General features: G+C 40.8%; 1 protein-coding gene and 1 long non-coding RNA gene across 2 annotated transcripts in view; one reads left to right on the top strand and one right to left on the bottom strand.

Annotated features, from left to right (window-relative positions):
• Positions 1-7,388, top strand: part of GPR149 (G protein-coupled receptor 149) — a 37,462-nt gene extending 30,074 nt beyond the window's left edge. The window contains exon 4 of the mRNA XM_053390322.1: positions 5,990-7,388. Within this exon, the coding sequence (XP_053246297.1) occupies positions 5,990-6,562 (573 nt within the window). The 3' untranslated portion in view covers positions 6,563-7,388. The remainder of the gene's footprint in view (positions 1-5,989) is intronic.
• The window catches only part of LOC128414682 (uncharacterized), a 30,688-nt gene that overhangs the window by 2,361 nt on the left and 14,247 nt on the right, over positions 1-14,080 (bottom strand). The window lies entirely within an intron of this gene.

The following is a 14,080-nucleotide window of genomic DNA, read 5'->3' as shown; positions in this document are numbered from 1 at the left end:
CCACCTAGCTTTGATTCTTGCGTTGTAGGGGGTTGGAATAGGTGACTCTCAAGGCCCCTACCAACTCTACAGTTCTATGATTGTTTAGCTCAGCACTGTCTAAACTGACTGGCAGTGGCCCTCCCAGGTTTCAGACAGGGATCTTTTCCAGTCTTATCTGGAGATGCCAGGGATGGAACATGCGGCCTTGTGCTGCAGATGTGCTCAAGTTCTGAGCTGCAGTTTCTCACCAAATTAGGCTAGGCTACATGAAAGATCCAAAAATCAGTACAGCGTAAGAAGAAAGAAGAGCCTTTCTGGATCATCTAAACCAGTAGCCTGTTCTCACAATGGCCAACCTGCAGGACCTGAGAACAAGAGCACTCTCCACTCCTGCAGTTTACAGCAACTGGTATTCAGAAACATTAATGCCTCTCATTGTGGAAGCAGAGAATAGCCATCATGGCTAGTAGCCTCATCCTCACAAACAAATCATCTTTGAACACCATCTAAGTTAGCGGTCATCATCAAGTTGGTCTCGTACTACCTTGAGCTAAAATCAATGCAAACGTGGTGTAAAAATTATGTTCTAAAGAAACTGTATACCTTTGAAGACTTAAGTTTTACTTTAGGTTCTTAGGTTGGATGGTCATCTCTCATGGATGCTTTAGTGGAGATTCCTGCATTGCAGGGGATAGATGACCCTGGAGGTCCCTCCCAACTCTACAACTCTGTGATTCTGTAATAACATCTGGAAGGCACCATATTGCCTACCCCTGGCTTTCTTGATAAATTTTACATTTTGGGAAACCATGGAAAGAGGGGAGGAAGGAAGAGGGAAGCAAAGCAATGGAAAGAGACATGGTAGTACTTTCAAAGATATCCTGCATCTCTTATTTTTTGAAATGTACAAGAGAAAAAACAGATCCATAGTGATTACAAGTTCCCATTCTATTCAGCAAGAATTCATTCTCCTGGAACAATACCAAGAATTCTTGCATGGCCTGTGAGATACAGTCTTGTCTTCCAGAAATTTAATTAGACACGCCTCAAACCATAATCACTTTTTGGACTTGATCGGTGTTAGAACAATCAGCCTTCATTCATCTCAGTTTTCTGGGTGCTTCAGATGTACTAAGTGGATTTCAGACTGAAACTCCAGGCTGTGCACATTAATGTAGTCTGAGCCTTGAGCGCAAAGCATCCCCCAGATGTTTACAGCCAGAGCTCTGACAGCTGCGCAAAGCAGCCACTAGGTAACACTAGGCAGCTGCCTAGAGCATTGCAGTGTACATGAGCCTCATACAGATGATTTGGAAGTAAATTGTGAAACTCCTTCACCGCCTGGCTTGACAATCTGCATTGTGAAATGAGACACCCTTTCCTGACTTTTACAGGCAAATCCATTTTCCAAGCTTTCCCACACTTATTGAAAGTGGGGGTAGGGAGCAGGGGCCAGTCTTGGGATATAGGCTAGCATGATAAAGGTATGTTAGGGAATGTCCTTGACTGGGAGACTCAGAGACCAGAGAGGAGACGGTGGAAGAAGATTGGAAGAAGTTTAAGGAATATTTGAAAAAATATGTTAATATTTAAATCTTAGAAAATCTTACAAAAGTGGTAAGGACCTAACAGAAGCAGAAGACATCAAGAAGAGGTGGCAAGAATACACAGAGGAATTATACCAGAAAGATATGGATGTCTCGTACACCCCAGGTAGTGTGATTGCTGACCTTGAGCCAGACATCCTGGAGAGTGAAGTCAAATGGGCCTTAGAAAGCACTGCAAATAACAAGGCCAGTGGAAGTGATGGTATTCCAGCTGAATTATTTAAAATTTTAAAAGATGATGCTGTTAAGGTGCTACACTCAATATGCCAGCAAGTTTGGAAAACTCAGCAGTGGACAGAGGATTGGAGAAGATCAGTCTACATCCCAATCCCAAAGAAGGGCAGTGCCAAAGAATGCTCCAACTACCGCACAATTGCACTTATTTCACACGCTAGCAAGGTTATGCTTAAAATTCTACAAGGAAGGCTCAAGCAGTATGTGGACCGAGAACTCCCAGAAGTGCAAGCTGGATTTAGAAGAGGCAGAGGAACCAGAGACCAAATTGCAAACATGCGCTGGATTATGGAGAAAGCTAGAGAGTTCCAGAAAGACATCTACTTCTGCTTCATTGACTATGCAAAAGCCTTTGACTGTGTCGACCACAGCAAACTATGGCAAGTTCTTAAAGAAATGGGAGTGCCTGATCACCTCATCTGTCTCCTGAGAAATCTCTATGTGGGACAAGAAGCTACAGTTAGAACTGGATATGGAACAACTGATTGGTTCAAAATTGGGAAAGGAGTACGACAAGGCTGTATAATGTCTCCCTGCTTATTTAACTTATATGCAGAATTCATCATGCGAAAGGCTGGGCTGGATGAATCTGAAGCCGGAATTAAGATTGCCGGAAGAAATATCAACAACCTCAGATATGCAGATGACACAACTTTGATGGCAGAAAGTGAGGAGGAATTAAAGAATCTTTTATTGAGGGTGAAAGAGGAGAGCGCAAAATATGGTCTGAAGCTCAACATCAAAAAAACGAAGATCATGACCACTGGTCCCATCACCTCCTGGCAAATAGAAGGGGAAGAAATGGAGGCAGTAAGAGATTTTACTTTCTTGGGCTCCATGATCACTGCAGATGGTGACAGCAGTCACGAAATTAAAAGACGCCTGCTTCTTGGGAGAAAAGCAATGACAAACCTAGACAGCATCTTAAAAAGCAGAGACATCACCTTGCCAACAAAGGTCCGTATAGTTAAAGCTATGGGTTTCCCAGTAGTGATGTATGGAAGTGAGAGCTGGACCATAAAGAAGGCTTATCGCCGAAGAATTGATGCTTTTGAATTATGGTGCTGGAGGAGACTCTTGAGAAGCCCATGGACTGCAAGAAGATCATACCTCTCCATTCTTAAGGAAATCAGCCCTGAGTGCTCACTGGAAGGACAGATCCTGAAGCTGAGGCTCCAATACTTTGGCCACCTCATGAGAAGAGAAGACTCTCTGGAAAAAACCCTGATGTTGGGAAAGATGGAGGGCACAAGGAGAAGGGGACGACAGAGGATGAGATGGTTGGATGGTGTTCTTGAAGCTACCAGCATGAGTTTGATCAAACTGCGGGAGGCAGTGGAGGACAGAAGTGCCTGGTGTGTTCTGGTCCATGGGGTCACGAAGAGTCGGACACGACTAAACGACTAAACAACAACAACAATTAAATCTTAGAATAGTTTTGGAAGTGGATATAGGTTGTAGGGTTAGAAGTAGAAGATAGTGTATTTTAAAATAGTATTATTTGTAACTGATAAAATGTGAAGATTTTTATGGTTAAAGTAAGCGTGATAAAAGAAATGGTTAGAAATTATGATATATGTAAACTGTTAAAGATGAGGTAAAATGAAAATCAGATGGGGGGACTTGGGGAAGCCCACCTAACAATGTTTAGAAAAAATAAGGATAAGACAAGAATTTGTTTGTGTTGTTTGTTTTTCTGTTTGTGTTGTTTGTTTGTGTTATAAAATAATATATATATATATGAAAAAAAGAATAATCTATTCAAACAGAAATAAGGAAAATCAGGTCTGGAGCCAAATGTGGACTCTTGGGCATTTCTCTCTGTTTTTTGTCACTCCCAAGACCACTGTTCCTCTCCTCAGGCCAACAGCCCTCACCAGTGCCCACCACTGACATGTGACTGCTGGAAAGTTTCCCAGAATGCAATGCGACAAATCCCGGCTGAGAAAGTCCACCATCCCTGCATTAAGTCGAACCATATGTTCTATCACTTCCCCTTGTTTTAATGTTGATGCTTCGTGTATAGGTTCCTGCAATATGCCTTTAGAAAAAGCACTTTCATTTTCACATCCACCTCGGAAGAATGTGAAATTCTTGTCACACTGCTGTGAATTGGCCTCTTTTTGTAAGTCCATGTAATCAAATATTTTTTTCATGTGCCACCAAAGTCAGCATATCGAGAGTCCAATTATTTACTGATGGAGTTTTGGTTACTTCCCAGTTTTGTAATATGAATAGTAACTAATGTAGCCCTGTTGAGCCACAACTGAGATTCTGACTCCAGCTTCCAGTAGCCTGGGGTGTGGTGTAGTATGGTGTGGTTTATTTATATATGTACTGCTCTTTGGTCCAAAGGACCCCAGAGCCATGAAGAACATCAATACATAAGAAAAGAGAAATATACAATCAAAGTACAATATAATAGATTGTACTTCAGAACAGAATACAACTAAAAATGTTTATCATTTGATGCTGTGTAAATTGGAAGCAGCAAATTGCATTCCACTTGGCTACTTCAGTGTTAGATTGTCCAAAGGCTGTCCTAAGTCTTCTGGCACATCCTTCATTTAGCACTGAACTATGGGTGTTGCAGGGGTTCTGCCTCTGGCTGCCCCGCCATAAATACTTGCAAGGAACTAGAGGTGATATCAAGCTTGAGTGATGGGCCAAGGGACCAATAGCATGCAAACAGGCTCTTCACACAATTCCCCCATTCCCAGAGTACTGCCCCACCCAAAATACAGATGTCATTCTCACAACCACAGCCAACATTCACTGCGTAAGTAACCCACCTCTTTGAGTTATCCATAGCAACCAAGGATGCTTTAAAAGTCTGTCTATTTAGGTAGCCTTTTCATGTTTAATATGCTTACTTGATTTAATTTGGTTTTATTAACTGCCATTCACTATTTCTCTTGTACTCCCCTCGCTTTCATTTCTTTACAAATTTTGTTAATTGCATCTTACATGGCTTGCGCTTTCTGGGGTTGGGATGTTATGAAGATGGAAGGTCACATAGGAGGGAGGGCAGTTTTATGAGGATGGGTTAAGTCAGTTGTAGAAGAGTTAAATATTGGGGGTTCAGCCAAATAATGCAGCAGATCTGTTGATTTAAGAGTCTTCCCCCCTCCCAAGTCAAAGAGAGATATGAATACCAATCAAAGTTGGATTAGGACTTCCTTTTCTTTTCTATGTCTTATAGCTCATTGCCCCACTATATATCTATGTTTCTCTAGGTCTGTGTGATTTGAAACAATCAAGGGTGTCCAAAATGTTTCCAGCACAGCAATGAATAGCTCTGTATTTATTTTAAACCACAGTAGCAGATTATTTTTTAAAAAGTTAAATGCTCTATTTAAAGAGTTAAAAACAAAACACCCAACCCCAATTCCTACATGGCTCTGCTTTAATTTAAGAAAACCAACCAACCCAGAACTATTTAGAATTCTACAGGTAGCATTCTAGATAGGACATATAGCTTGAGGCTGTCAGAAGAAATGAGCAAGTACTGGAAAAGCCAGTGTGAAACTGTGAAGTTTAAAAAATGTAGACATCAGAATACACTCCACTTGCCCTCCTTTGGGATCATGGAGGAAAGTGAATCCTTTTTACTTCCCCCATAAAAAGTTCCTGGACCTATCTGTATACAATTTGGCAGGCTTAATCCATTCTAAAGGCACTCTCGTGCCTGCAAATTTCACCCACTTTGACCAAAAGGCAAAAAAGTTATAGCAGCTTTAAGATTCCCCATTATAGTGAAAGGGGAACACAGAACATCATTTTATAGAGTGACTCAGAACATGAGGTATAGGTTGTAGAGGAGGGAGCACAGAGCAAATCAGTAACAGAATGGAAGTTTAAACCTATGCACATCCCTATTAAATACATCACAGACCATTTTTGTAGAACTTGCATTGTAGTATTATAACTCAATAAAGAACCGTGAAATTTAAGAAAGGGGACATGTTTTCATACTGTTGATTAAATTCATGGCATCTAAGAAAGCGAAGAGTGCATTTTCAGCAATGCAAATAAGCGAGGGATAATTGGTTTGCTGTGTTTTCAGCAATGAATATAATAAGTGAGGCACAATTAGTTTGTTAACAATGGCTTGTTGACTTGTGGAAGCGACATGAAGGAATATTAACAATTTTGTTTCTTTCCAGCGTTCAGGAGGCTCCTTAGCAATTCCTTTGTGTGCATTTCAAGGGACCGTATCTCTCCATGCGCCTACAGGAAAAACCCTCTCTTTATCTACATATGAGGTAAGCACGGAGGGACAGAAAATAACGCCCACATCGAAGAAAATTGAAGTGTATCGCTCCAAGAGCGTGGGTCATGAGCCAAACCCTGAGGATTCTCCCACCACATTTGCTGACACGAGTGTCAAGATCCATTTAGAAGTGCTTGAAATTTGTGACAACGAAGAAGCTATGGACACAGTGTCAATCATCAGCAACATCAGCCAGTCATCAACCCAAGTCCGGTCTCCATCCTTGCGCTATTCTCGGAAAGAGAACAGATTTGTCTCGTGTGATTTAGGGGAAACGGCTTCCTATTCGCTCTTCATACCGTCAAACAATCCCAACAACGATATTAACATATCAATCCCGGACACTGTGGAAGCCCACAGGCAGAATAGTAAAAAGCAACACATGGAGAAAGAAGGTTATCAAGAGGAGATACAAATGTTAAACAAAGCATACAGAAAAAGAGAAGAAAGCGGTGCCAGCAACTAAAATAAACAGTTTACTTCAGACCTGAATAATCTGGGTTTTCTGAGTCAATACATTCTGTTCTTTTTTTTTTTTTTGCTTGGACATCAAATCAGAGTTAAGAATATTGCTGCAGCGATGGAAAACGTCAGCACATTTAAGATAGAAATCAAGATATAATGCAGCAAGGGTCACAATCCTGCATATCATTTAAGCAGGATTTAAGCAGCCTAATTGCGTGCAGAATTGTAGTCAAAGCTTTTAAAGCAGCTCTAATGGGCTACCAGGGAAGGGAGGAGATAATGTTTTTTTCTAAATTAATGCTTTATTGCATTTGTTTTGGTTTTCAGTAATGAGCTACCTACCTTTGGAAATATACAGGATCTGCTTGAAGAGCTGCTTCCAACCAGTTTTTAATCATTTACTTCAAAACTTTTTTATTATAATAAAATGTTTCAGAATAAGCTCCTCCAGGGTTCTAAATCCAGTGATGCTGAATGTTGGAAGATTGAGGACTAACACAGCACATAAACCATGGAATTCAGCAGTGATGATTGGGGATGAGGATAAATTAAATTTAGTATGCATTTAAAGCCAAATCTATCAGATTTGCACTTTTCAGAACAAAATGAGAACTGAAACACAGCCATCCTCCAAAATTCACACTAATTTGAATTTTGCAATGCAGTTCTTCCACCCAAGAATGTTGACAAAAATGCACATATTAAGAGGAAAATGTGCATAAAACAATACATTGGTGAAAATAATCTACAAAATTGCATTATAAGAAATTGCTTCCAAAAATGTGTACATTAGTCAAAACTGCACGCAAAAAGATGCTTATTATGATAAATTTGCACTGCTGGGGGGGGAATTATATATATTGAGAAATGAACGTGACAGGGTTCATGGGCTTGTCCCAACTCTACCCTACACCCAGTACTAATCACATGGGGAAGGGGGTGCACTTCTGATGATAGCTATAGTATAGGATGTAAAGGAAGCAAATTTATATGTTCAGTTTAAGCTGTTTCAAAAAAACCACATATAGATTGTCCAGTTTTAATGAATGTTCAACTCTAGCATGACATCAAACTGTCATTAAACCTGGGTAACCAAAATTAGAAAGGAAGATAATCCCTGACTAATCAGTACCAAAGAACAAAAGTCAGAAACAATATGATGCAACATACTGCTCAGTTTGTCATTACTCACAAATTAAAATGTTAAAGAGCATTAAACATTTAAAACACACATTTGCAATCATTTCATTAACAAGGTGAATTTTAAAATGTTTCACATTTTAGATCAGTTACGAAACATTTGCATATATAAATAACAACAAATTATGTGAGGTTTTTTTTGCATCATTTGGTTTTTTACTTCCAAACTGTTTATTAAAATTTAAGTATTTACATCTTGTAAATATGGAAACATGTATTTTGACATAATTGCTTTGTATTGTATCACACAAGCTATCCAAAAAGCTGAGACCCTGCGTTGCAACTTTTGGTTTTGACAATTCAGTACAAACACTGTCGCTTACCTGAATCACAGACTGGGCTCTCCAGTGATGACAAATTCAACACCATGTCGGTACTGCAAAACTCTTCTTACGAGTTACAATTTATATGATCGCAGGCCAAATATATGAAGTTGGAAAGTAATGTAGCCTTAAATATTTTGTAGACAGGGATGCCAAATGATTCTTCCTGTAGTTATGGGCACACCGTGTTTCAGATCTCATATGAGGAAGTCAATTCTTCATTGTGCCTGTGCTGCATTACTGTAGTCACATACCAATGGGAAACTGGCTAACTAAGATTAGGCCCTGACTCATATATGGGAATAACTAGTATAACAAGTCTTGAAATTTACCAACTCTTATTTATTTCATTTAAAGTTCATTTAGAGTTGGATTCCGTTCCAAGATGGCGGTGCGTTCATACGCTGCGGCTCTGAGCTCCCAATATCTTAAGGTCCATATATAGCAACACCCTAGAGGTCCCGGGCCCTAAGGAAGTTAGATTAGCCTCAACCAGAGCCAGGGCCTTTTCAACTCTGGCTCCGGCCTGGTGGAATGCTCCGTCTCATGAGACCAGGGCCCCATGGGATCTGATTTCTTTCTGCAGGGCCTGTAAGACAGAGTTGTCCCACCTGGCCTTTGGCTTAGAATCAGTTTGATTCCCTCCCCCTCTTTTTCCTTTCCCCTCCTATGAAGAGACTGCATCCTAATGTTTTAATGTTGTATCTTAATCTTTTAAATTGTATTTTAATCAACTTGTTTTTATTATTGGTTGTTAGCCGCCCTGAGCCCAGTCTTGGCTGGAGAGGGCGGGGTATAAATAAAAATTTATTATTATTATTAAATTCCAACTGTGTTACAAGGAACTGGAGGAACTACTTGGTCTTTCCCCACATTTTAACCTCACAACAGCCCTGTGAGGTAGGTTTCAGCAGAGGTCACCCAGTAAGCTTCATGGCTGAGTGGGGATTTGAACCTGGGTTTCTTCAGTCCTAGATTCAGGTAGGTAGCTGTGTTGGTCTGATGCTGTTGAAATAAATAAAAAATAAAAATTGTCCAGTAGCACCTTATAGATCAACTAAGTTTTTTCTGATATAAGCTTTCATGATACACTGAAGCAGAAGTCACCAGACCCTGGACAATTTTTTTTTTTTAAATTTTTATTCAGTCCTAGTCTGACACTCTAACCATTACCCCACACGTCTTCTTGTGATTTAAGATTTTTGACTACTTCAGGTAACCTGTTTCCACAAGAATCCCACAAGAGCAGTGATTGCCCCCAAAAACCACATTTCATTGTTTAAATCAACTACCGTATTTTTCGCTCTATAAGACGCACCAGACCATAAGACGCACCTAGTTTTTGGAGGAGGAAAACAAGAAAAAAAATATTCTGAATCTCAGAAGCCAGAACAGCAAGCGAGATTGCTGCGCAGTGAAAGCAGCAATCCCTCTTGCTGTTCTGGCTTCTGGGATAGCTGCGCAGCCTGCATTCGCTCCATAAGATGCACACATATTTCCCCTTACTTTTTAGGAGGGAAAAAGTGAGTCTTATAGAGCAAAAAATACGGTACTTCTTACTCTGGTCATGCTCTTACAAAGGCAACAGAAGGGGTGCCTGAGATTCACTGGTGCTCTGCTTTTAATCTGTGTTGAAGCCAACAGTCTGCCAATGGCGGTGATTAATTTATATTTCAGACTCTACTGAGTTTCATCAATACAAAAGGGTATTTTCAACCTTTCAAATTATTAATTCAGAACTCCAATCTCGGCTCATCATGTGTTGTTGCAACTTCGAAGTCCATGAATGCAGATTGTATTCTTATGGTGTATGGAGAACAGGGTGGAAGTGAGGGGGCTCCCTCTTTTTAAATTGCTAGAACAGAAGTAAGTGCAGCCCAGAAGTGAAATGCAACTTGCAGAAGTTGACTTAGAGCTCTCAAAATGCTTGTGACATGCTTGTTACACTTCCTCACTCCAACTTCTCCAAGGGTCATGGAGAATTCCTTAATGAAATAAGCTGCGAGTACTTTTTAGAGGCAATGGTACAAAGCAGGAGATTCTCGCACAGGACACCTGTGGATGTACCAAAGAAAACATTTTTATAGCTGGAATCTGTATGTGGTGGGATGCAGATCTGCCCAGAGAAGTTCTGCTAGAAATAAGGTATTTTTTTACTTTGCTTTTGTCAGTGTTTTTGTTCCCAAGCAGGGAGCTCCTAATTTGAATTACAAATTGTAACTAAGCAAAAATATTTTGGAACTGTGAACTAGCAACAAGACTGTGAAGGGAATATTATAGGCCAAAGTTGTTAGAAATAGTAAAAACCATCCTGGCTTTTAGAATCCTGTTCAACTGGGTGTCTTTTCTTTTAAGAGAGTTCAATATTTTGTGTAGGAAACAATTTTACAGATGATAATTTAACGCTGGTTAGTTGTGTTTATCTTGGGTTAGACTTTAGATGCATTAAAATTTAGCATAAAAGTGGTACTCAGCTCAACCTGATTGTAAAGTAATGTACTGCTGTTGTATGATAGAAAGTGAATAAATTTCCTTGTACAGCAATTCCATAAGCTGAGCTCTGTTTGGTGTCTGATCTGTGTTTTTTTCTGAATTCATGGTAATATTTTGCATGTGTTCATTCATAACGCAGTTCCATCCCATGTCCACATTAATCTGTGAATTAAATCAAACCCAAATTCATATTAAAATTTGCATCAAAATACAAATTTTCCTGCTGATTTAAACGGGGGTGATATTCAAATAAGTCTTACTCAGGGTAGGCCCACTGAAATCTGTGGCTGGTATTCAACGCTAGTCCTACTCTGAGTGGACTCACTGTTGTTAATGAACATAGCTAAGGTTGATTCATTTCACTGGGTATGCTCTGAGCAGGGATTCTTTGAATACAACCCATGGGACTCAAATACATTGGGTACAATGAGTCTACTTGGAGTATGATGAAGTTTGGCTATTGCCCTATGCATTTTGCGATAAAATGTGTGTGCATTTAAATATCTATTTAAAAACGTACTTTATAACTATATATATATATATATATATATATATATATATATATGTATGAATTTTATCTCAGTGCACCCATTTCTAAACCCATTTTTTCCTCATAAAATACACATTTTAAACAAATTTTGGTATATTCTTGGAATGAAGAACTGTGTCGCAAAAACTGAAGCGTAAAATCCAAATAATTAAGTTTAGACCTGCACACTAGCCCAGGAGGTGCAGATCAAATCAGTTCAGCTCAGAACCCATGGAAACTGAATTTCTCAAGCATCCCTAAGTGTAAACAACCACATCCCATTTATTTGTCAGTCAAGAGCTACTTGCTCTGTGCGCAAGGAGACACAGTTCCTCTTCCTTCCTCTGGTTCATGCATTAGTGAACACTGGAAATGGGGCATTGCTTATCATTTTTAGAAGCCCTCTTGGATTTAAATTTTTAAAACCCTTTTAAATATCTAATGAGAAATGATTTCATCCTTTCCCTCTTTGAATCCCCCCCACTCCCTTTTCTTTTCCTGTGACCTTTAATGTACACCAGAACACAGGCCTGACATTTGCAGGCAAAAGGATGTGTTGTCAAAGTGACCTTTTTTGAAGGTGACTTCAAAGAGATGTGCTCCAGCCAGCCCTTTGCAGGGAAGCAGAAAAAGCTTGGGAATATATGGAAAGCAGATGCAACTTACACCCAAGCTTACCGGGTGGCTTCAGACTACTGAATAATGCATTTCACATCACACTGAAAACTGGGAAGCTCAGTATTGAGAGCATTCTCAGCTAAATTAGTCAGATTTCTGCCATCACCCCAGAGATCAATTCCTATTTAGTTGGAAAGCGGACCTTAGCAGAACATCAACTCTCTGCTGCTCTGAGCATTAGGAAACTGAACTTCCTTTGGAAAGCTGAACTCCACTGCTGGTAGAGGCTGACAACTCACTGATGGATTTGAGTTTCAGGGTTAGGGTCAAAGGTCAGCATGGCTGAGCATCTGCCAAGGGTTCACACCCCAACAGAAGGGCCACTGGTAAGTGCCCTTGGAACTGTTCACCTGCTTGCTTGTTCACCCACACCTCAGGCCCCTCTGCACTACACATTTAAAGCAGATCCTACCACTTTAAACAGTCATGGCTTCCCCCAATGAATCCTGGGGGCTGCAGTTCATTTAGGATGCTGACAGTTGCTAGCAGACCCCTATTCCCCACACAATTCCCAGAGTTCCCTGGGTAGATGGATTGTTAAACCAGTCCAAAAACTGTAGCTCTGTGAGGTGGGACGCGGGTGGCGCTGTGGGTTAAACCACAGAGCCTAGGACATGCCGATCAGAAGGTCGGCGGTTCGAATCCCCGCGAAAGGGTGAGCTCCCGTTGCTCGGTCCCTGCTCCTGTCAACCTAGCAGTTCGAAAGCACATCAAAGTGCAAGTAGATAAATAGGTACCGCTCCGGTGGGAAGGTAAACGGCGTTTCCGTGCACTGCTCTGGTTTGCCAGAAGTGGCTTAGTCATGCTGGCCACATGACCTGGAAGCTGTACGCCGGCTCCCTCAGCCAATAAAGCGAGATGAGCGCCGCAACCCCAGAGTCAGTCACGACTGGACCAAATGGTCAGGGATCACTTTACCTTTTACCTTATTCCCTTAACAGCACCCTTAACACACAACTGTTTGAAATATATAGTACAGATGGGGCTTCATCTGGCCCAGACAAGTTAGAGAAACAATATTGCCATAATCATATAAAGTATTATGCAGGGCTTTTTTCTGCTAAAACTCACCGGAACTCAGTTCCGGCACCTCTTAGGTGGGCACCATTGCCATTATAAGAGAACAAGGGAGGCAGAGAGCCTTCTCGGTAGTGGCGCCCGCCCTGTGGAACGCCTTCCCATCAGATGTCAAGGAAATAAACAACTATCCAACTTTTAGAAGACATCTGAAAGCAGCCCTGTATTGGGAAATTTTTAATGTCTGATGATTTTACAATTTTTTATATGCTGTAAGCCACCCAGAGTGGTTAGGGAAGCCCAGCCAGATGGGCGGGGTAGAAATATTATTATTATTATTATTATTATTATTATTATTATTATTATTATTGAGTTCTGGCACCTTTTTTCTCTAGAAAAATAGCACTGGTATTATGAACTATTCTACCAAGTTAAAATTATCCCAAATCTCATTAGCCCTAGTATACCAGTGGCACAATGTGTCAGTGCATCTGGTTGTTAACCAGAAAGTTGGTGGTTTGAGACTACCCAGGTACTGCTGTTTGCAGGATTCCAGTATTGCAGGGGGCTGGACCAGATGACTCTCAGGGTCCCTTCCAACTCTACAATTCTAGGATTCTAGTGATTAAAATTAGCTCACGCAAGTGGCGAATTCTACCCAACTTAGTAGGACGTACAGGGAAATTTCTAATCAGAAGTTCAGTCAGTTCAATTGGACTTACAAGTTGCGAGGAAAGGTGCAGAGCTCAATGCAGTGCACCTGCTTGATATGCAGAAGTTCCAGGTAAGAGTCAGAAGGGTCCCTGCCTGTGATCTGGGAGAGCTGCAGCCAGCCAGTGTAGACAATAGTGAGCTCAATGGACCAATAGTCTCAGTAAAAGGCAGCTTCCTATGTTCCGATGTTGAAGCTACCAGCATGAGTTTGACCAAATTGCGGGAGGCAGTGGAAGACAGAAGTGCCTGGTGTGCTCTGGTCCATGGGGTCACGAAGAGTCGGACACGACTAAACGACTAAACAGCAACAACAACATGTTCCGATGGGTGTAGGATTACTCCCATGTAAAGATGTTTAGGCTTAGGCTGCAAGAACACCAACCAAATGCAGGATTGTGGTTTGTGAGCCAGTGGTATGTGAAGTGGAATGACGTCTCTTTGTTTCTCATTTTGAATAATTTTTGAAAGTTACATCCTGTTTGGATTACTGAAATGCCTTTGGAAAGCATTCAGAAACTTCAGCAGGATCAAGCTGCTATTGCCAGATTGCTGACCAAAGCTAGTT

The sequence above is a fragment of the Podarcis raffonei genome, chromosome 5 (assembly GCF_027172205.1).
Source record: "Podarcis raffonei isolate rPodRaf1 chromosome 5, rPodRaf1.pri, whole genome shotgun sequence".
Taxonomy (NCBI): Eukaryota; Metazoa; Chordata; class Lepidosauria; order Squamata; family Lacertidae; genus Podarcis; species Podarcis raffonei.
Note: the sequence above shows the minus strand (reverse complement) of the source record. Positions and strands in the feature narration are given on the sequence as shown.